The 22,697-nt window shown below is 46.8% G+C and overlaps 1 protein-coding gene across 1 annotated transcript in view; it reads left to right on the top strand.

The window, feature by feature from the left end:
* The window catches only part of CFAP58 (cilia and flagella associated protein 58), a 109,577-nt gene that overhangs the window by 73,283 nt on the left and 13,597 nt on the right, over positions 1–22,697 (top strand). The window contains exon 16 of the mRNA XM_043551813.1: positions 21,017–21,136. Within this exon, the coding sequence (XP_043407748.1) occupies positions 21,017–21,136 (120 nt within the window). The remainder of the gene's footprint in view (positions 1–21,016; positions 21,137–22,697) is intronic.

The raw sequence follows: 22,697 nt of genomic DNA, 5'->3' as shown, positions 1-22,697 counted from the left end.
CTTTGAGCTCTGAGGTAGAGGAGCAGAGAGAATCTCTCACATTTGTTTTCCAAGTTGAACAAAACAGCTTTCTCACCCACACCCAAAGAAGCAGGGAACAACACCTGGCAAAAATAAATGTATAGGAAGCAATTGCACTTTTGCTGGAAATGTTTATACTTTGTTCTTGAAAGACAGTGATAATGTAGTGTTCAGCTTGTGCCATTGGGAGAAAGGGTTGAGGTTGAAGACCTTATAAGAGGCTCCAAGGTATTTTTTCCCCTCATTAAGTTGTTTTGAAAATGCCAGTCATTTTGGTGCAGTCTGCTCCACTCCAAGAGAAACAAATTTGCTCTTCAGAAGCATTGTTATGAGCCGGAGGGATAAATCATCTCAGGCAGGGATAATTTAGCACTGTCCTGAGTGGTGCAAATTCCAGCAAAGGCAGGGAAATCATGCCAATCTTCCTTTCAGTTTGGTTGCGCCATTTAAACGAGGAGCTCCTTGCAGCCCCTTGGAGGACATCCGGGCGAGTGCTGCCACATTGTGGAGGGACTTCAGTGTTCTGTTTCAAGCCTGATTTAGTTTTAGTTTGTGAAAATGTTGCCCAAGACTGTTAAAGGAGGGTCTACTTGATGATATAAATGCAGGCTATTCTAGACAGCTGCCAATTGCAAAGGTATTTGAAATATTTAAAATAGACAAGGAGAAAGAGCAAGAGCTTTTGAAAAGTGTTTATTGAGAAAGTTCATATGGCACATAGCTCGAAGTGCTAGAGGCAAATTTCTTCTTTTGTTACAAAAATCGTGAAGGTTGCTGTATGCTAATTTCTCATATGCCTCACAAAACTCCTAATCATAGACATCCTGAGCCAAGAACTACTGTATTATATATAAAAAAGTACCTTGCTTATAAAGGGAAAATGATTATGACGGTATATACAGTCTTATTTTAAACCAGATTCTAGCCACCTATTTAATATCTCACAGTGGGGATTTCATCCCATCTAAGAGGCTGTAATACTCCATGACATCATAAACAAAATGGTTCTGGAGTTCAGCCTAGCTCTGGCATTTTGGTTATAATGCCAATAAACAAGAAACCCCCTGTGGCATGTTGACTAACTGTTTTCTTCAGCAAAGCCATGTCTGACTGCAATGCGCTTGCAGAGCCGCTATGCTGTTTTTCACCCCTTACTAATTAAAATAAGGATTTCCAGTTTGGTTAAGTGTTTTGGGAGATGGTAAGGTACAGTAAATGGCACATTTTCGCTTTACAACTCCGTCTTCCTTTATTTTCTTTTTGCTGACGGCTGTGGTGCTCCTGTTGCTAGAGACAGGAACAAACACAAAGGAAATTTACTCAGATTGAAATGTTTTTTGCGTGAGGGAGAGTGCTCGGTGCATGGTAGGATTTTTGCAGAGCTGGTTGAGAAGGCTGTTGATGTGTAGCAGCCGTACTAGTCACATTTGTTGAAATATCTAACCAGAAGGCCACACTGATACTATGAGAGAATTGGGGCTTTCTGGTGTATTTTTGCTGCAAATACATCTTCATTAGCGGTCAGATCATTGATCACCTCTAGTTCAAAATCATACACTTGGCTACAAACTACTGGGGTCATTTCAGGAGTTTGCCAGCATCCTGAGCAGATAAGAAAAGGCCATCTAAGTGAGCACAGCACTTTGCTCCCAGTTACTGGTTTCTGTGCTGCATACTATCACCTACAGAAGGAATTGGGTTGTGACTGCAGTAATGGCTGAGTGGCACTCTGGGAATACAAGGGAATGTCGCTCAAAGAGCTGAGATATCAGTCACTGACAGTCTTTTCTCCATGGAAAGAGCGAGCAAAAGGAGCAGTTTTTGGCAGCAGTAATTTCTACTATGTGAAGCAGGCTTAGCCTTCATTTTGGGCTGTATAAGTAGGGGCATTGCCAGCAGATCGAGGGACGTGATCGTTCCTCTCTATTAGACATTGGTGAGGCCTCATCTGGAGTACTGTGTCCAGTTTTGGGCCCCACACTACAAGTAGGATGTGGAAAAATTGGAAAGCGTCCAGCGAAGGGCAACAAAAATTATTAGGGGACTGGAACACATGACTTATGAGGACAGGCTGAGGGAACTGGGATTGTTTAGTCTGCGGAAGAGAAGAATGAGGGGGGATTTGATAGCTGCTTTCAGCTACCTGAAAGGGGGCTCCAAAGAGGATGGCTCTAGACTGTTCTCAGTGGTAGCAGATGACAGAACAAGAAGTAATGGTCTCAAGTTGCAGTGGGGGAGGTTTAGGTTGGATATTAGGAAAAACTTTTTCACTAGGAGGGTGGTGAAGCACTGAAATGGGTTACCTAGGGAGGTGTTGGAATCTCCTTCCTTTGAGGTTTTTAAGGTCAGGCTTGACAAAGCCCTAGCTGGGGTGATTTAGTTGGGGATTGTTCCTGCTTTGAGCAGGGGGTTGGACTAGATGACCTTCTGGGGTCCCTTCCAACCCTGATATTCTATGATTCTATGATCTACACTACCATCTTATGTCGGTATAACTACATCACTCCTGGGTATGGAAAATCCATACCCTCAGCAACACAGTTAAAGCAACCTAACCCCAGTGTAGACAGTTCTATGTTGACTGGAGGGCTTCTCTACCTCTCGGGCAGGTGGATTAACTGGGGTGATGGGAAAAGCTCTCCCGTCAGTGTAGGCAGCGTCTTCACTAAGTGCTACAACGGCACAGCTGCAGTGCTGTAAGTGTAGACAAGCCCTTAGAGGACATCTGCATTGGAGCTGGAGGGTGTAATTTCCAGCTCCAGTAAACATACCCACACTAGCTCTCATCAAACTAGTGCCTAAAAACAGAAGTGTAGCTGTGGCAGCACAAGTGGTGGGAGGGCCTAGCTCCCCTGAATACAACCCCATCCAAGACCCTGGGCTTGTGTTTGGGGAGGCTAGCCCCTGCCACTGCTCGCCCTGCCCATGGCCACATTCTCGGGCATTCGTTGGATCAGAGCTAGTGTGGGTATGTCTCCTTGAGCTGGAAATTATACCTCCAGCTTGGATATAGACATATCTTTAGTGCTTGATAAGGTGCTTCTGCCTGACCACAGAGTGAGTAAATTGATGACCGTGGGAGTCTGAAGAATCAGTCCCTTGGAACTTGCCAAATACCTAGTCAGATCTCTACAGAAGAAATGATTTCCTCTCACTCAGCAAGTGCAGAGTAAGATGGCCAGGGGAATGCAGGAATCTAAGACAGCAGCTAGTTCATATTCAGAGGAAGGAAATAAAAAGCGGGAGGGTAAATGGGACAGAGACTTGGAGACACAGAAACATATTGTCAGAGTACAGCCTAAAGGCAGATCTGTGGGCTCCTTTGAGCTCTCCTGGAAAATAAGTCTCAGACTGATAAGATTGTTCTAAAATAATTCTGTTTTACTTCCACAAATTATACAGCAGCTACCAGAGGCACTGAAATCCTCTTCAGAACTCCTGGAGACTGACTCTAACCCCTAATCTGAGACTCCCAATGTGCACTGCTTACGCACAATGAATGTGGTCTCATCACTTTGCCGTAGCTGTATATTCGCCTGCATCACTAACGGTCCATAATTGTAACAATGAGCCCAATCCTGGAACAAAGCTCTAGCCTCCTACTGACTTTGGTGGGAATTTTGGCCACAAAGGCCTGTATAAAGACTTCAGCTTTTGGGGCCTAGTTCTGAGCTAGAGGAACTTACATTTCTCCTAGCCATGAAAGCTAAGCAGCAATAACTCTGTGAATTACAGGTTTCAGAGTAGCAGCCATGTTAGTCTGAATCCGCAAAAAGAACAGGAGTACTTGTGGCACCTCAGAGACTAACAAATTTATTAAAGCATAAGTTTTCGTGGGCTACAGCCCACTTCATCGGATGCATAGAATGGAACATATAGTAAGAAGATATATGTATACATACAGAGAAGGTAGAAGTTACCATATCTTCTTGTCAACTGTCTAAATGGGCCATCTTGATTATCACTACAAAAGTTTTTTTCTCCTGCTGATAATAGCTCATCTTAATTAACTAGCCTCTTACAGTTTGTATGGCAACTTCCACCTTCTCTGTATGTGTATATATATATATATATATATATATATATATATATATATATATATATATATATATCTTCTTATTATATGTTCCATTCTGTGCATCCGATGAAGTGGGCTGTAGCCCACGAAAGCTTATGCTCTAATAAATTTGTTAGTCTCTAAGGTGCCACAAGTCCTCCTGTTCTTTCTGTGAATTACAGGGAAGTCTAGTGGATCTTACCCATACCTCCTCAATAGGCAGGGGTATTGCCACTGAGACCTGCCCTACTTAATGCAAGCAAATACCTGTGCTTTCCAACTGCTTTCAACTCCCGTAGGGAAACTCCAAATCTGCCACCTTTCCAGCTGTGTGTTACAGTTGCAGTCTGGCAAAGAGGGGTAGTTTGTAATGGGACAAGGAAGGGTTTACTGGGTCTGCACTTCCATGGATCACGTGTCCCAAGACCCATGCATAGGGCTCCGTGCCTGTCACGGAGGTCGTGGAACGTCACGGATTCCCTGACTTTCCGCGACCTTCATGACTTGTGCAGCAGCCACTGTGGCTGACCACAGGGCTGCCCAAGCAGCTGACCCCATGGACCGCCCAAGTAGCAGCCAGTGTGGCTGGTCCCAGGGACCAGTGTGCCTGATTTTAGGAAGTTAATATTATTAATTTGGATAATATGGGTTATAGGCTCACCAATTAATCTGATCAGAAGATAATAAGGTTCTTCTCCCAGAATCAGGCTACACAGAGTTTGCAGGGACTCTCGAGATGAGATGTATGACAGGGCACTTACACTGAGACAAATGTAGCCTTAAAGATGTTTATTGAGATAAATGGAATAATAATTAAATGGTAAAATAATTAGAGTTACAAATGTAGTAATATTGTTTTAGAGATACATGTGATATTATACGATAAAGCTTTTGATTAATGTACTTACACCCCTCCTTGATAACCTGGTGGTAAGAGACAAAGGACCAGCCTTGCTTCTGGCATGCCAAGAAAGTTCATGTCCAGGTTCCTCAGTTCTTGAGTGGGAGGTGTAGAGCTTAGGAGAAGCTACAGAGCTAAGAGCTGTTGAAGCTAACTTAAGAGTTTTACTTACCTAACTAACTTAAACTTACAATTAAGAACTAACCGACTTATAGACTAATAAACAAAGAAGCCTTGAAGCTCGAAACTTAGGAACCCATAAGCTTAGAAATTAGGAAGCTTAAAAAAAAAACTTTCTTGGCGTGGCGGGTCACCTCTCTTATAGGGCTTGAGTACTTGAGCCCTCCTTCTATGTCCAGACTTAGTTTCCTCACCCACAAAATGTCAGGGGACACTTACTCCATAGTTTGTGCGTACTGATGACATATACATACATATTAATGATATTAGCTCATTCTCACATTTGTTATTTCTGTCCTACCCACTTATTTTGGTTCTTTCCTTGTGGTTTACCTGTTAAGTTTCAGTAGGGTATGAACTTAGGAAGCCCCCTATGCCATCCTGCTTCAAGCATCCTTTATCTGGCTATGTTAAAGGTCGCAGCCATATATGAACCTTATGCTTTAGCTCATCACCACCTATCTAGGTGAAAGGTCCCGAACATATGTCTGCTAACTTTGCCGTAGCTCAGCATACAGGATGTGGTCTGTAGGTCCCTTGCGTTAACAGCCAAAATGCCTTAATATAAACCTATAAATCTATGATAATAAAACAAATAATCAAATTCATAAGAAAATAAGAAGTCCATAAGAAAAGATATATGCAAGCAAGCAGCCTAGCCTTATAGGCCAGCAGTTCTCAACCAGAGGTCTGCGGACCCCTGGGGGTCTGTGAGCCCTTTCAGGGAGGCTGAGGAGCCCCACAGCTGAAACCCGGTGCCCCAGCGCTGAAGCTGAGAGCGGCATGGGGCTGAAGTCGGCGCATCCCACCTACCCTGCGCCCGGAAGCCGGGAGTGGTGCAGGGCTGAAGCCGGCAGCCTCCCCCTCAGCTGGGAGCAGTGTGGGGCTGAAGCCGGTGGCCACCTCCCTGCCGGGAGTGGCAGGGGGCTGAAGCTCAGAGACCTGCCCCCGCCCCCCCGCTGAAGCTGGGAGCTGCCCTGGAAACCCCCCGGACCCGTACACAGCCCCTAGATACCCCCTGAACCATGAGCTACCGCCCTGCCTGCACCCTGAGCTACTCCCCTCACTTCACACAGCCCGTAGCTACCCCCCTGCCTGCACCCTGAGCTACTCCCCTCACTTCACACAGCCCCTAGCTACCCCCTGCCTGCACCCTGAGCTACTCCCCTCACTTCACACAGCCCCTAGCTACCCCCCTGCCTGCACCCTTAGCTACCCCCCTGCCTGCACCCTGAGCTACCCCCCTGCCTGCACCCTGAGCTACTCCCCTCACTTCACACAGCCCCTAGCTACCCCCTGCCTGCACCCTGAGCTACCCCCCTGCCTGCATCCTGAGCTACTCCCCTCACTTCACAGAGCCCCTAGTTACACCCTGCCTGCACCCTGAGCTACCCCCTGCCTGCACACAGCCCCTAGCTACCCCCACCTGCACCCTGAGCTACTCCCCTGCCTGCACACAGCCCCTAGCTACCCCCTGCCTGCACCCTGAGCTACTCCCCTCACTTCACACAGCCCCTAGCTACCCCCCTGCCTGCACCCTTAGCTACTCCCCTCACTTCACACAGCCCCTAGCTACCCCCTGCCTCCACCCTGAGCTACTCCCCTCACTTCACACAGCCCCTAGCTACCCCCTGCCTGCACCCTGAGCTACTCCCCTGCCTGCACACAGCCCCTAGCTACCCCCTGCCTGCACCCTGAGCTACCCCCCTGCCTGCCCAGAGCCCCTAGCTACCCCCTGCCTGCACCCTGAGCTACTCCCCTCACTTCACACAGCCCCTAGCTACCCCCCCGCCTGCACCCTTAGCTACTCCCCTCACTTCACACAGCTCCTAGCTACGCCCTGCCTGCACCCTGAGCTACTCCCCTGCCTGCACACAGCCCCTAGCTACCCTCTACCTGCACCCTGAGCTACCCCCCTGCCTGCCCACAGCCCCTAGCTAACCCCGCCTGCACCCTGAGCTACTCCCCTGCCTGCACACAGCCCCTAGCTACCCCCTGCCTGCACCCTGAGCTACCCCCCTGCCTGCACCCTGAGCTACTCCCCTCACTTCACACAGCCCCTAGCTACCCCCTGCCTGCACCCTGAGCTACTCCCCTCACTTCACACAGCCCCTAGCTACCCTCTGCCTGCACCCTGATCTACTCCCCTCACTTCACAGAGCCCCTAGCTACCCCCTGCCTGCACCCTGAGCTACTCCCCTCACTTCACACAGCCCCTAGCTGCCCCCTGCCTGCACCCTGAGCTACCCCCTGCCTGCACACAGCCCCTAGCTACCCCTTTCCTGCACCCTGAGTGGTATTCAAACTTTTTGAATTAGCCCCCCCATTGGGTTATATTTTTTGGTTGCATCCCCGCAAAGCCCAGACAGGCTGGGTGGCCTCCTGAGTGAATCAGGGGGTGGAGGTGGCTCTCCCTCCCATTTTGCGGAGCTGGGTCGAGCCCTGCCAGCTCTTGCCCCCCCAAATAGAAGTAAAACGATGCCTATGCCCAAGGATCTGTCCCCTGCCACCCCCTCCACCCCCGGCCTGGAGCCCTGAGTTCCCACCCCCCCTCCCCTGCTGGGCCCTGGCATTTTTATAGCATGTTGTGGGGGGCCTGAACAAGAAAAAGTTTGAGACCCCCTGCCACAGGCTACATGGGCAGAGCAGCTGCTGTCAGTGGCCCCCGGCAGCAGTCCTGGGATGGCCGGAGCAGCCGCTCCTCAGCAGCCCCTGGCAGCTGGAGCCGATGGCCCTGGACCCCCCTCAGCAGCAGGCCCCCGGGGTGCCCCCCCAGCAGCGGCCCTCCACCCCCCCAAGATTAGTCAGGGATGTTTATAGTGTAAGTCATGGACAGGTCATGGGCTGTGAATTTTTGTTTACTGCCCATGATCTGTCCATGAATTTTACTGAAAATACCTGTGACTAAATTGTAGCATTACCCATGCATAATGGGTGTGAGGGGTCTTAACTACTACTCCAGGTGTTCAGCTGGAATACCATCTGGGTTGCAGCCCTATGGCCTTCCTGTAGGTGGAGGATTGATTTCTGTCTGCCCCATCTCCACTTGGTTTACCCCTGGAGACAAAGGAGGGAGCGAGGAGGGGTAAATTTCAGCTGCTGTCCAAACGTCAGCAGGGAGCCATCTTCAGTGGTTGCAGTACAGGAAATATCACAACTGAAATCAACACTCCTTTGAATACCATTTGCTGATGGGTCAGACAGCGCTGGCTGGTAACTCCATATAGTCAGTATACCAGCCAGTGGCTGGATATAAAGGAGATACCCAGGTGTAGTTTACATTGCATATTCCTCAGCTCATCCATCCCCCAGCCCCGACTATGCATTGTGAAATTCAGGGTTCTTTCTCAGTTATTTTCTGCTGCTTTGTTTTTGCCAGGCATTCCCAAATATGTATGTGTGGGGATAACTGCACCGCTTTTGCTGATAGTATCAGATATACTTTGTATACTGACTTAAATTTATTCCAGCTATATGTGTTTTTAAAGTAATTTGAAAGGTAAACACCATAACATGTGATACACAAGTCATATTTTGTTGCATCCTTGGCTAAAAGGTTAGAATATTTTGAAGTGTCAACCTGTGAATACAAACTTTTGCTGATGAGGAAAGAATTAAGTATACAGGGTTTTCTTTTGATGTTTCCCTGACATATGGTGCTTCTAACCCAGTGACAAATTAATTGACTAGATATAAAAGAGATGGACAGCGCTTAGCAATAAAGGACAGGATATGCATTACAAGACAGCTGGTTCTGCCACTGCTGGACTATGGAGACAATACACATTGGACAGCTAATGAGTCTCTGTTGCATGAGATAGATTCTCTTTATAATAGAATTGCACGCTTTGTCTCTAAATGGGGTTATTATACACCCCATTGCACAATGTTTGAAGAGCTTGGTTGGCCCTTGTAGTAGGTTAGGAGAGAAATAAATTGGAAAACAATTGCACATAAGACCTTCAATCCATCAACTGGTCCATATTTATCCAAATTACCAGTACACGCTCCCAAAATACAAATCTGTGATACATTCAGGGATGGAATGTTAACACAGAGAAGCCTGCTTTTCACAAGGCCACTTTTTCATTTGCTGTTGCTTTTTAAACATACAAAAAGTTTGAACCCAAAGTAACAAAAAATGTTAGAAGTCACTTTTAGAGACATAGTGAAACTCTGTGCAGCAGAATGAAAGTTCCATGTAATGCTTTGCATGTGCAAATTGTTGTTCATGTTACAGTGGGCTGCCTGGTTACAGAGGAGTTGTTCTGTGAAAAAATCACAACACCTCTTAGATTTTAAGGCCAGAAGGGCCCACTGTGATCATCTAGTCTGCCTTCCTGTTTAACACAGGCCCGAGGACTTCCCTAAATCAATTCGTCTCTGAACTAGAGGATAGCCTTAGAAAAATTTCCAATCTTGATTTTAAAATTGCCAGCGGTGGAGAATCCACCACAGCCCTTGGTAAGTTCTTCCAATAGTTATTTATGTTCTCTGTTAAAAACGTATGCCTTATTTTCAGTCTGAATTTCTCTAGTTTCGGCTTTCAGCAATTGGATCTTGTTAGATCTTTGTCTGTTAGACTGAAGAGACCACTGTCACACATTTGTTCTCCATGTATGTACTTACAGATTGTATTCAAGTCATCCCTTAATCTGCTTTTTGTTAAAATAAATGGATTGAGCGCCTTGAATCTATCACTATCAGGAATGTTTTCCAATCCTTGAATCATTCTTCTTGCTTTTCTCTTAATCCTCTACAATTTATCATCATATTTCTTGAATTGTGGGCACCAGAACTGGACACAGTATTCGAGTAGTATTTGCACCAGTGCCAAATACAGAAGTAATATAACTTCCCTACTTCTATTTGATATTTCCCTTTTTATACAGCTGAGGACTGTTGAAGGGCTCATGTTTGGTCCATCCACCTGCAAACGGTCAGGGCACACCCTGACTGTTGTGTAGGAGCAACACATTGCTCCGTCCAAGGACGAGGACCAGATATGAACCCTGGGAAGTTGATTAAAGGACAGTAATCGTGGGAAGCTTCCTTGGCTTGGCCTTAAGGCCTGAGAATTAGGATTGTAGTAGATAGAGGCTGAAAAACAAGAATATTAATCAATGTCATGCATTCCTTTGCGGTGAAAGTAGGTAATGTGCAGGGGGGAGAAATATAATAAAGGAGAAGGTGGAAAGCTGACAGGCAGCAGCCCATTTCAGCTGACCAGCTTGCTTGCTTGAATAAATCTGTGTTCTGTCTCATCATTGAACCGCCACAACTGGCGCCCAAACGTGGGGCCCTCAGCACTCACCTCGCCCGGCAAGGGTTTCAGACGCGTCACTCATCCGCTTCGTGGATCCCGGTGAGTATTTTTCGTTGTGGTAAGTATGGGAAGTTCCCTCTCTGCTTTGCAAGTGCAACATCGCAATGAGCTACAGTATTTGCTGCGTAAGGCTCAGCATGACTGCCCCACTCGAGAACTCACTCTCCTGTTACGGGAGGTGAGTGCCCAGTGCCCGTGGTACCCTGAAGCCGGAACCCTTAAGCTAGCGGACTGGGAGCGTTTGGGCCAGACATTGCATGAAGAACCTCGGGCGCCCGTGCAGGCTTTACATGCCTGGCACCTCTGCCGCGATGCGATACAGCGTGTCGCCTCGGACAGGCCCTCCCTCGCGAGGCTGGTGATCTCGCCACGCCCGTCGGCTCCTGCAGCCACCCCCCCTCCTACCGATGCAACACAGTGTGTCGCCTCGGAAGAACCTTCTCCCGCGCCAATAGAGGGACTGCCAATTCCGCCACCGCCGTCGGCTCCTGCAGCCATCCCTCTCCCTGTTTTGCCCCCGGTGCCTTTATTACCACCGCCTCCCTTACCTTCCCCGCCGGAGCCGGTGTGTGATTACCCTCCCCCCCTAGGACCCCATGCTTCGGGGCCCCCCAGGGGGTCGTCTGCATCTGCTCAGAGGCTTTCGCTGGTGCAACAAATGGTTCACGCAGCGAAGACTCGCTCAGATCTTACAGCAGAGGAGCTGGCTGAGCTGGTCTCAGTTTGTCCGGTGACCTGGCAGAATGACGACCAGGGCAACCCGGTTGGAACCTGGGTTACTTTGCCTTACTCGGTGGTTAGAGAGGTAAAGAAAGCGATTCGTGAGTTCGGTCTGACTAGCACGTTTGTGCGTGGTCTCATTGAAGGGCTAGGTACTGGGTACTCCCTGATCCCTGAGGATTGGAAGGCGCTGTTGCGCATGATGCTGTCACCCAGTCAGTATGGTATTTGGGTTAGTGAGTATCGGCAGGAGGCGGACCGTCAGGCCCAGATTCATAGAGCAGCAGGTGTTAATGTTATTTATGAGCAATTGGCAGGGGAGGGACAGTTTGTTACCATTGAGATGCAGACTCAACTCCCTCAGGTCCTCTTCCCCCTCATTTCCACCTGCGCCCAGCATGCTTTCCGGAAGGTCCCGGATTCAGGCAAGCCTACAAAAAGCTTTGTCAGTATCCGTCAGGGTGCATCAGAGTCCTATCTGGATTTTACCAACAGATTGCAGGAGGCTATCCTCCGACAGGTGGATAACGCTGCGGCAGCTCAGGAGATTCTGTTAAAATTGGCGGTTGAGAATGCGAACGAGGATTGCCGCCGTGCTCTCCAGACGGCGCAAGCCTCTGGCATTTTAGAGCTCTCAGACATGCTACGGGCGTGCCAGAACATCGGCACACAAGCCCATAAGGCTGGAGTTCTGGCTGCCGCCCTGAGAAAAACCGGGAAGGAGGGGAAGCGTTGTTACCGCTGTGGTAAGGAGGGTCACTTTCAGCGGGAGTGCCGCTCATCAAAGGCACCCGCTCGGCCCTCGAAAAAGTGCCCCAAGTGTGGGAAGGGCTATCACTGGGCTAATCAGTGTCGTAGCGGGTCGGGAAACCGCGCGACGGGTTCCCCCCGAACCCAGGGCCAAACGGGGGTGTTTCCCACTCAGACAACCATTCCTCTGCCTTAAAATCCATAGACTCTATGAGGGCGGCGACTGCTGGAAGTGCAGGGCTTGATTTGATCATGCAGGAGGACACTGATTTTCGGCTGCCAGGGGAGGTCTGCGCCATACCTACCCAGGTGACGGGACCTCTCCCTGCCGGCTTTGTGGGTCTCGTTCTCCCTCGCTCTCATGCTGGGAAACAGGGCTTTTTTGTCATCCCCGGAGTCATCGATGCCGATTACACCGGCATTATTAAGGTTCAGGTGTGGACTCATCTTCCACAGTCGCTCCCGCGTGGACGGTCAATTGCACAATTGATTTTAGTCCCCTATCAGGTGCCAGCTGCCGAGGATCGAACTCGGGGCGGAGGCGGCTTTGGATCAACGTTGTCTCACTCGCCGTCTCACAGCACGTCCTCTCCACTTGTTGCTCTGACAATGTCAGTCCGCCCCTCGAAACCTCAGTTAACACTTCTCTTAAATGATGTTCCCTTCACAGGGCTGGTGGACACTGGAGCTGACGTTACGGTGATTCGTGATCCGGAGTGGCCGGTTAGTTGGCCTACGGTTCCTTCTAAAGAGTTGTGGGGGATCGGGGGTAGTAAACCCGGGCGACAGAGTTTGTCTTGGGTCACAGTCTCTAAACCGGGAGGCCGTACCCTTGCTACTATCCGCCCTTTTGTGCTCCCTGTCCTCCTCAATATTTGGGGCCGTGATTTACTTACAAAGCTGGACACCACCCTCGATATTAATATCTGATGGCTCCTAGCCCTCCCTCACCCACATTGCCCTCCGCATTACCCTTGGTATGGCAATCCTTAGAGCCTGTCTGGATTGACCAGTGGCCCCTCCCTCTAGAAAAACTGAAAGCGCTTCACTCGCTTGTGCAGCAGCATTTGCAGGCACAGCGCTTGGAGTACTCTACTAGTCCCTGGAACACCCCGGTGTTCGTTATTAAGAAAAAATCTGGTGCTTGGCGGCTGTTACATGATTTAAGGGAAATAAATAAACGCATCCAACCTATGGGCCCCTTGCAGTTTGGCTTACCAAATCCAAATTTAATTCCTCAAACCGATCAGCTCTGTGTGTTAGATTTAAAAGATTGTTTTTTCACCATCCCCCTTTGCCCACAAGATCGCGAAAAATTCGCGTTTACGGTGCCACAATATAATAATCAGCAACCCTCTCAAAGATATCAGTGGAAGGTCTTACCCCAGGGAATGCAAAATAGTCCAACCTTGTGTCAGCTTTTTGTGGATCGGGCCCTCACCCCTTTTCGTGCCCGGTACCCTACGCTAAAGGTCTACCATTATATGGATGACATTTTGCTTAGTGGTCCCCAGGTCACGGAACAACAGATTGACTCTTTGTCTCAAATTCTCGGCCAAAATGGCCTGTTGGTGGCAGAAAAAATCCAATGCTCTTATCCCTACCACTACCTCGGCCATAAGGTTTTACAAACCTATGCTGCTCCGGTTCGTCCGGCACTAACTCTACCTCAACCCCTAACCCTTGTTAAATTACAACAGATTTTGGGTCATTTAAATTGGATTCGGCCCTATTTTCGTCTCCCCACCTCAGTGCTGCAGCCGTTGTTCGAGCTCCTACGTGGAGCCCGAGCACCGGGTGCAGTTATTGCCATCACTGAAGAGCACATTGCCTGCATTCGACAAATTAATGCGGCATTGAGTCAGCAGTTTGTGGACAGACCCCCTGAGGTCCGTCCCCTACGGTTGATTCTTCTTGCCACCCCTCATACGCCCACTGCGGCTCTGTTTGTACCCCGTACGAATACAGCCGTCTCTATCATAGAGTGGCTGTACCTCTCCTCCACTCCTCCTCGGAATATTTACCCATATCTAGATGCCCTGTCTGATCTTGTTCGTAAAGCCCGCCACCGTGCAGTGCAACTCACTGGCACTGATTTAGTTGATATTGTGTTCCCCTTGTCCCGTAGTGAATTTGATTCCTTGTGCCACACCTCTTTGGCTTGGCAGGTTGCTCTTTGTGATTATGTGGGAGAAATTTCTTATAACCCCCCAAAAGATCCTCGGTTGGTAATTACCCAAAAGGTGCCTCTAATTGTTCATCGTCTTAGCCACTCTCAACCCATTGTTTCTGCTGTTACTCTTTTTACTGATGGCTCTCCACATCGAGGTGTTGTCACCTATCAATCCGGTGACCCCCCTCGCTGGCATTCTTGTTTTACACTGCCTCAGCGTTCCGCGCAGCGCTCGGAACTAGCTGCTGTTATTTTGGCCTTTCAACTTTTTGCTGATTGTCCCTTTAATTTAATTGTGGACACCCATTATGTTTATCAAGTGATTGATCATTTACCCCTTGCCCTCATTACCCCTCAGGTCGATGCGGACCTCCTTCGCCTATTTTTGTCTTTGCAATATCTTATCTCCACTCGTAATTTTCCTTATTTTGTTGCTCACATTCGCAGTCACACCCCTTTGCCTGGGTCACTCACTGAGGGCAATGCGCGCGCCGATCGCGCGCTACGTGGTCAGGTAAATTCCCTTTTTTCTGACCCCATTGAAAGCCATGCCTTTTTTCATCAGTCTGCCTCTGTTTTGGCCCGGCAGTTTCACATTCCTACTGATCATGCACGTTCCATTGTTCGTTCCTGCCCCCACTGTGCCGCTGCTGCCCCTACCTTTTCTTATGCCGTTAACCCCAGAGGTACCGCAGCGAATCAGCTGTGGCAAATGGATGTCACTCATGTGCCACAACTCCGCCCCTATTCCTTTTTACATGTTTCTGTTGATACTTATTCGGGATTTCTCTGGGCAACCCCACAGCGTGGGGAAGCCACTGCCAAAGTGATTCACCATTTGCTAGCCTGTTTTTCTGTTATGGGTCGCCCAAGCCAGATTAAAACGGATAACGCCCCAGCCTACTGCTCCACAGCCCTCTCCACCTTTTGTGCCCGATGGGACGTCCGTCTTAAACACGGGATCCCTTATAATTCCACGGGCCAAGCCATTGTTGAACGTGCCAATCGCACACTCAAAACCTTGCTTGATAAACAATTAAAACAAGGGGAGCTGCGTCTCCGAACCTTAGGAGACATTCAACAACAAATGCATATCCTTTTGTTTACTTTAAATAATTTAACGCTGAACGCAGATCAGCAGACCCCCGCGGATCGGCATTTTCACAAATCTGAGGTACTGGAAAGACCGCGTGTCTTTTACCGTCAGCTGCCTGATCCGCAGTGGCTGGGCCCAGTACCTCTAATCACTTGGGGTTGGGGATATGCTGCGGTGTCTCTCCCTGCAGGACCGTTGTGGGTTCCAGCCCGGTGTGTGCGACCGGCACTGAAACAGCATGGCATGGCGCCAGGGGCTGCCGAACCCCATACCGGAGTTTCAGCTGACCTTGGAGGAGAATGCGGTGCCTCCCGGGTCGACAACGGCGGGACGGAAACGGAGGAGGCGTAGCGTCCCAAGCCAGCCCGTGACATGGGGAGCAGTAAAAGCATTGGTCGCAGCGGCTCAACGAAGACTGGCAGCAAACCAACAGCCAGAGACTCCTGAGACTTTGTTTGTGGCGATTCTCGCCCAAATCACTGCTAATTCTGTACTGATTGTATGCTTTTTGTGCCTGCTATTTCCTGTAGGGGTTGGCTCGGAAGCGCTTCCCCCGTTACGGGCCCGAATGACATATAACATATGGGAAAGATTGGCTTCAATAGCAAATGTTACCCACTTTTGTTTGTCTGATTCTGTAGAAGCCGGAGAATTGTTAGGTACATGCCTTATTCCAGTATGTCATCACCCTGAGGAGATAGGGAATGAGACGATGCTCGCTGCTTACGCGAATCTCTCTTCCCAGTACTCTGGCATGGCTAATTGGGGCCCGGCCAACTATACCTTGCCTCACACGGCTATATCCCTCCACACACCGTACCCGGCCGGGGCCAACGATGTCACCTGTGCGCGTGTGGTTAACTGCACTAGTACAAGCCATCTCTAGGCTGGCTGCGATAACTTTTTGGTTATGCTGTGTTTATAATTATTGGGCTTATTTTTTGCTGCTGCTGTGTACAATGTATTCCCTCTTTGCTAAGGCTTTGTAGAGATTCGCCCTGGCAAGCTCCCCGAGTTATGTCCTTGCCTATTTGGGAGTTAAATTGCTCGCAAAAGCAAATTGACGGCTCCCATGAGAGGGCCGAGTATAATTAAACAAAAAGGGGGAGATGAAGGGCTCATGTTTGGTCCATCCACCTGCAAACGGTCAGGGCACACCCTGACTGTTGTGTAGGAGCAACACATTGCTCCGTCCAAGGACGAGGACCAGATATGAACCCTGGGAAGTTGATTAAAGGACAGTAATCGTGGGAAGCTTCCTTGGCTTGGCCTTAAGGCCTGAGAATTAGGATTGTAGTAGATAGAGGCTGAAAAACAAGAATATTAATCAATGTCATGCATTCCTTTGCGGTGAAAGTAGGTAATGTGCAGGGGGGAGAAATATAATAAAGGAGAAGGTGGAAAGCTGACAGGCAGCAGCCCATTTCAGCTGACCAGCTTGCTTGCTTGAATAAATCTGTGTTCTGTCTCATCATTGAACCGCCACAGACTGTGTTATCTCTTGTGGCCACAGCATCCCACTGGAAGTTCATGTTCAGCTGCTTATCCACCATGCCCCCTAAATCTCTTTCAGAGTCACTGCTTCCCAGGATAGAGTCCCCCATCCTGTAAGTGTGGCCTACATTTTGTGTTCCTAGACGTATAATTTTATACTTAGCCATATTACAATGCATATTGTTTTCTTGTGTCCATCTCACCAAGCAATCCAGATCACTCTGTATCAGTGACCTGTCCTCTTCATTATTTACCATTCCCCCAAACTTTGTCATCTGCACACTTTATGAGTGATGATTTTGTGTTTTCTGCCAGGCATTGATAAAAACTTATAAGGGATACCTCTGCATAAATTATCATAGTTTAAGACCAGGATTTTCAAAAGTAACTTGTGATTTTTGGATGCTCAACTAGATATGCTTTAAAAGGTCCCAATTTTTCAGAAAGTGCTGAAAACCAGGTCCTGTGAAGATGTTAAGGTTGGGCATCCAAAAGTTGAGGGATCCCAAATCACGCCTCACTTTTGAAAATCTTGGCCCAGGTACCATACAATGTTGAGTGATGAATATAGATCATGCACAGCAATTACACACCGTTGTAGGTCTCCTTTTTTCACACCCACAAAAGAATCCCAACTAAGGATAGCTGCACCATCCATGAAGCAGTAGGTGAAAAGGATGTTCATCAAAGCCAGTCTAAATGACCAAGCCTGCCTACTTCCTACTCAGTCTTTTTGTCATCTTCAACCTGGAAGTCTAGGTCCCTTTATTCATTCCTTGTCTTTTAGTTCTGTTTCTGTTCAAACATGCTTCTTTTCCCCTTCCAGCTCTCCTGGGAGCAGAGAAGGATAAGATAGAAGATGGGTTTTTTAAATTAAAAAATGAGTAAAAAGGATAAAAAAACACAGAGAGAGATACAGTAAATGAGCCCCCAAATACAAAACAACTTGTTGTAAATGAGAGGACCAGACTTACTGCAGGCAGCCTTCCTAATGCTTGCTCCCTTGTGCTTAGACTCTAGACTTGACCAGGATCAGCATCTTCTACAAAAAAGGTCCAGAAGTTCACTGGCCCCACAGTCTCCTAATCTGCCTCATGGAGTCCCAGTATAACACTACAGCTTCTTCTATCTGTCAGGCTCCAGACTCACCTTGTGATGACATGATATCCAGGGCCCTGCTTTTCTTACCAGACCCACCCCCTTTCTACTCTTCCTATTTACTTTCCATCCATGTTTTTTAGCCTTTCAGGTGTTCTGAGGATTAGCTGTGTTCAGTATCTCCTGAGTTCCTCTCCTTTCTGGACCCTGTCAGCACGCTTGTGCTCCCTCTCCAGATCAGATAAGCAACTGGGGATGTTCTGTCCATGCTCTCTTCTCCTTTGCTCTTTGTGTCAGGATTGCATCATTCATTGGCCCTACCCTAACTTTCATTGGCCATTGTCTTCCTCAACAACTTCTAAAGAAGATCACTACTTCCTTCTGCCAACTTTCTCCAGTACAATTGACCTGCTTACCAGAAAACCCAATGTCACCTGAAAGTGAGAATAGGCATTTGCATGGCACTGTCATAGCGGCTGTCACAAGATATTTACATGCCAGATGCGCTAAGGATTCATATGTCCTTTCATGCTTCAACCACCATTCCACAGACATGCTTCCATGCTGATGACGGGTTCTGCTCAATAACAATTCAAAACAGTGCGGACAAATGCATGTTCATTTTCATCATCTGAGTCAGATGCCACCAGCAGAAGATTGATTATCTTTTTTTGGTGGTTCGGGTTCTGTAGTTTCCGCATTGGAGTGTTGCTCTTTTAAGACATCTGAAAGAATGCTCCCCATCTCGTCCCTCTCAGATTTTGGAAGGCACTTCAGATTTTTAAAGCTTGGGTGGAATGCTTTAGCTATCCTCAGAAATCTCACATTGGTACCTTCTTTGCGTTTTGTCAAATCTGCTGTGAAAGTGTTCTTAAAATGAACATGTGCTGAGTCATCATGCGAGACTGCTATAATATGAACTATATGGCAGAATGTGGGTAAAACAGAGCAGGAGGCATACAATTCTCTCCCAAGGAGTCCAGTCACAAATTTAATTAATGCATTATTTTTTTAATGGGTATCATCAGCATGATGCATGGAAGCATGTCCTCTGGAATGGTGGCCGAAGCATGAAGGGGCATATGAATGTTTTGCATATCTGGCACATAAATACCTTCCAATGCTACAAAAGTCTCATGCAAACCCCTGTTCTCACTTTCAGGTGACATTGTAAATAAGAAGCGGGCAGCGTTATCTTCCACAAATGTAAACAAACTTGTTTGTCTTAGCAGTTGGCTGAATAAGAAGTAGGACTGAGGGGACTTGTGTCAGAGTGGTAGCCATGTTAGTCTGTGTCAGCAAAAACAACGAGGAGTACTTGTGGCGCCTTAGAGACGAACACATTTATTTGGGCATAAACTTTCATGGAAGTTTTACACTGCTTTGGTTTTGAATGCAGTTATGTAACAAAAAAACATCTACATTTGTGAGTTGCACTTTCATGATAAAGAGATTGCACTACAATACTTGTATGAGGTGAATTGAAAAATACTATTTCTTTTATCATTTTTACAGTGCAAATATTTGTATTAAAAATAATAATATAAAGTGAGCACTGTACACTTTGTATTCAGTGTTGTAATTTAAGTTAATATATTTGAAAATGTAGAAAAACATCCAAAAATATTTAATACATTTCAATTGGGATTCTATTGTTTAACAGTGCGATTAAAACTGCGATTAATCGCGATTATTTTTTTTGAGTTAATAGTGTGAGTTAACTGCAATTAATCAATAGCCCTAGTTCTAAGCCTTCATTTGATAAGCACAACCTCAAGTGTTAAAATTGTGAGTCAGGCCCCCCAAAATCACGAGATTGGCCTAAAAATGATATTTTTAAAAAAGTTTTTTATTTGCGTTTTGGTTTTGAGCCTTTTGGATGTACACATTTTCCATCCTTTCTCTGCAACCACAAGGGCTAGAAACTTGTTTTTTAAATGATAGCTGAAATTCTCATAATCACCTTACCGCAGGAGCGGGGTACCAAGAAAAACACCAAGTATTGAGAGACGTGGCAACACTGGTAAAAGAACATTTCTACACTCACAGCATACAGAAGGGGGATCATTCTTTCTCATTATCTAACAAACTTAGATGCCTGCTATGTCTTTTTTTTGTAGAAGGATGATTATATTAAATAATAATAATTATCTCAGTCTGAGTGGTCGGGATGCCATCTCTGAGGTACAAAAAAACAGGACATCCAGGATGATCCCAGGCCCATAAAACTGAACGGCTGGTAGTGTGTACTGAGCACATTTACAAATTTCCCAGGACAGCCTCTTCAAAAAAGGGATGATCTTGGGAAGACCTGGACAGGTAGCAACATCACTGAGAGTGATGAAGCATTAGCCCCATTGAAATGTGCAAAGCCATGATATGGACCTTACATAATACACGTATTTACTCAGGTAAAATAAATTAGACCTTAAACCATATTTGGAAGCAGCCTTTCATCATTGAAAGCCACAAGTGGCCATGGAGTTCCTCTGGGAACTTATGGCTTGTTACATCCATGTACTGCATAGGTTCTGTTGTAATGTGTGGGACGAGAAGACATATGACAAGGAAAAATTGCTCACTGGTAATTGTGTTTGTCATAGTCATCCCTAATTTTCCTTTCCTCCCACATCCCCTTGGGGGCTCTCTCAATTAGTGCTGTGTGTTGTTTGGTTTTCTTATATATTTATTTGCTCTGCAAGATTCTATTTGGAGGAGAAATTGGGTGGGCTGGTTCTTTTATACAGGCTGTGATTGACAGTTTGGTTGACTCCTTACTTCCAGGTTGGTGGAGCTATATCCCTTAGTGTAATGTGATGGGGGTGGGAGAAGGGGACTACAATAAACACAATTACTGGTAAGTAATTTTCTCCTTGACTACATTTCTGGTGACTCTGTTTTATACCCTCTGTGCCCAAGCAGGTTTGCTGATGACAGTGTTTAAGAATATTTAATTCTTGGTACGAACTAGCTGGGTGTTCTCTTAATGAGCTATCCCACTGCTATCACAACAACTTTAAATACCTTATGGCTAGCAAGGCAGAGACTGACACACAGGCAGCTTTGTTTCTGCAAATAGCTGCTAGATTTACTTGCATCTTTCAGCTGGGTTGATATAAATACAGGTTGTCCTGTTGTTACTGTGACAGCAAATAAGAGCACTTATGAACTGTTGCTCTTCTGCTTATCTTGTCTCTTAGGAAAAGGAAAAGCTGTATGTAGAGCTGAAGCACATCTTGGCCCGGCAGCCTGGGCCCGAAGCGGCAGAACAGTTGCAGCTCTACCGACACACCCTCCGAGAGAAGACCAAGCAACTGAAAGTAAGAGATGCCCTTCATGGGATTAATCAGAAAGGGAGTCCATCTGAAGGGCTGCTATGCTTATAGGACTACATCAGTGCTTTGCACAGGGAAGTCTGTCTTCCCAAGGAGTCTTTTGGTGCTGAGAACCTGAGCCTCAATCTCTGGCTGGAGGTGGGGGCAAGGAGTTAAAAATGTTTCACTGTCAGGGGGTTTTCAGAGGACTGTGATTCTTCACAGTGCTTTCACTGCTTTTGTGCAGCCTGGCCAATAATACTGCAGTGCAGTAAGGGGGATAGCAAGTGAGAAAAGATAAGAAAGAATAATGTCAGGGAAAATGGAACAAGCTCTTTAAAATAGGACACTTCCTAAACTATAGCTGCGTATCAAAAGACACCTTTGTTTTCCTGTGATGTTACTTGGCTATACAGTTATTTAGCAGTTCAGCCGTTTCCTCTCAGCTTTTTATGCATCCATATTCCACACTAAGCTGTGATGCCAAAGACTTTTTAACTGTGAGGAATGCGCATAGTTTTCTTCATTTACAAGTCTTGTCTTGTCCTAAACAAATATTTCTGATGTTTGTCAAAAAAGGATAATTCAACATTTCCCTACATTCTCCATGAAACACTGGCCTAAGAGTCACAGCTCTTCCCACCTCACTGCCAAAAAATGATCAGGCTGTTGGAAGGAGTTCAGAGGGGAATAGCAATAATGACAAAAGGCCGAAAATATTGGTTTACTAGGAAAGATGAAAATAACTGGGTATGCTCAGCTTGATTAGTCAATAGATACAAGTAAGAGGACAAGTAGGACCAACAGTCAAAGATGAAGAATAACTATAAAATGTCTCTACAAGCAAAGACTGACCCATCAGTTGAGAAGCATCCTTTCTAAGAATCGTCTGAAACCTAACCATTTCCATTAACTGTTGAGGGCAGATCAATAAGTAGATCTTCCATTTCATCCAAATAAATCTGTGAAAGAACACCTTGTATTTCAGTCCAGGAATAACATGCTGTGTAAATATTACTAACTCAACAGGTTTACCTGGACAAGATATAGGGCCTGATTATTGGTCTGCCCTCAGAGGCTAACGGAAACGGTTACATTTCAGAAATTGACTTCTTTTTCATAGATTCATAGATTTTTAAGGCCAGAAGAGACCATTGGATCATCTTGTCTGACTTCCTGTCTAGCACAGGGCAGAGAGTTTCATACAGTTATCCCTGTATTGAACCCAGTAACCTATGTCTCACTAAAGCTTATCTTCCAGAAAGGGATCCTGTCTTGATGTGAAGACTTCAACAGATGCAGAATCCACCACTTCCCTTGGTTTTGTTCCAATGGTGTTTTGGTTCTGAAGTGGACAGAACTGTACATGTTACTGTGGGTACATTGACGAGCACTTACATGACATTTCTGTAGTCTACAGTACAGTGTTGTGTAATGCCAGTGCTACCTGTTAACTGTGCTTTCTGTATGAAAGTCCATAATAATATTCATAGCCTCTCTGCTGGGGAAAACAAAGGGAGGTTGTTTTACTAATGTGTAAGCTTCCTAAGCATTCTGAGAATAGAAT

Source organism: Chelonia mydas, chromosome 7 (genome assembly GCF_015237465.2).
Source record: "Chelonia mydas isolate rCheMyd1 chromosome 7, rCheMyd1.pri.v2, whole genome shotgun sequence".
Classification (NCBI taxonomy): domain Eukaryota; kingdom Metazoa; phylum Chordata; order Testudines; family Cheloniidae; genus Chelonia; species Chelonia mydas.
The sequence above is the reverse complement of the archived record's forward strand: the minus strand, read 5'-3'. Positions and strand labels throughout refer to the sequence as shown.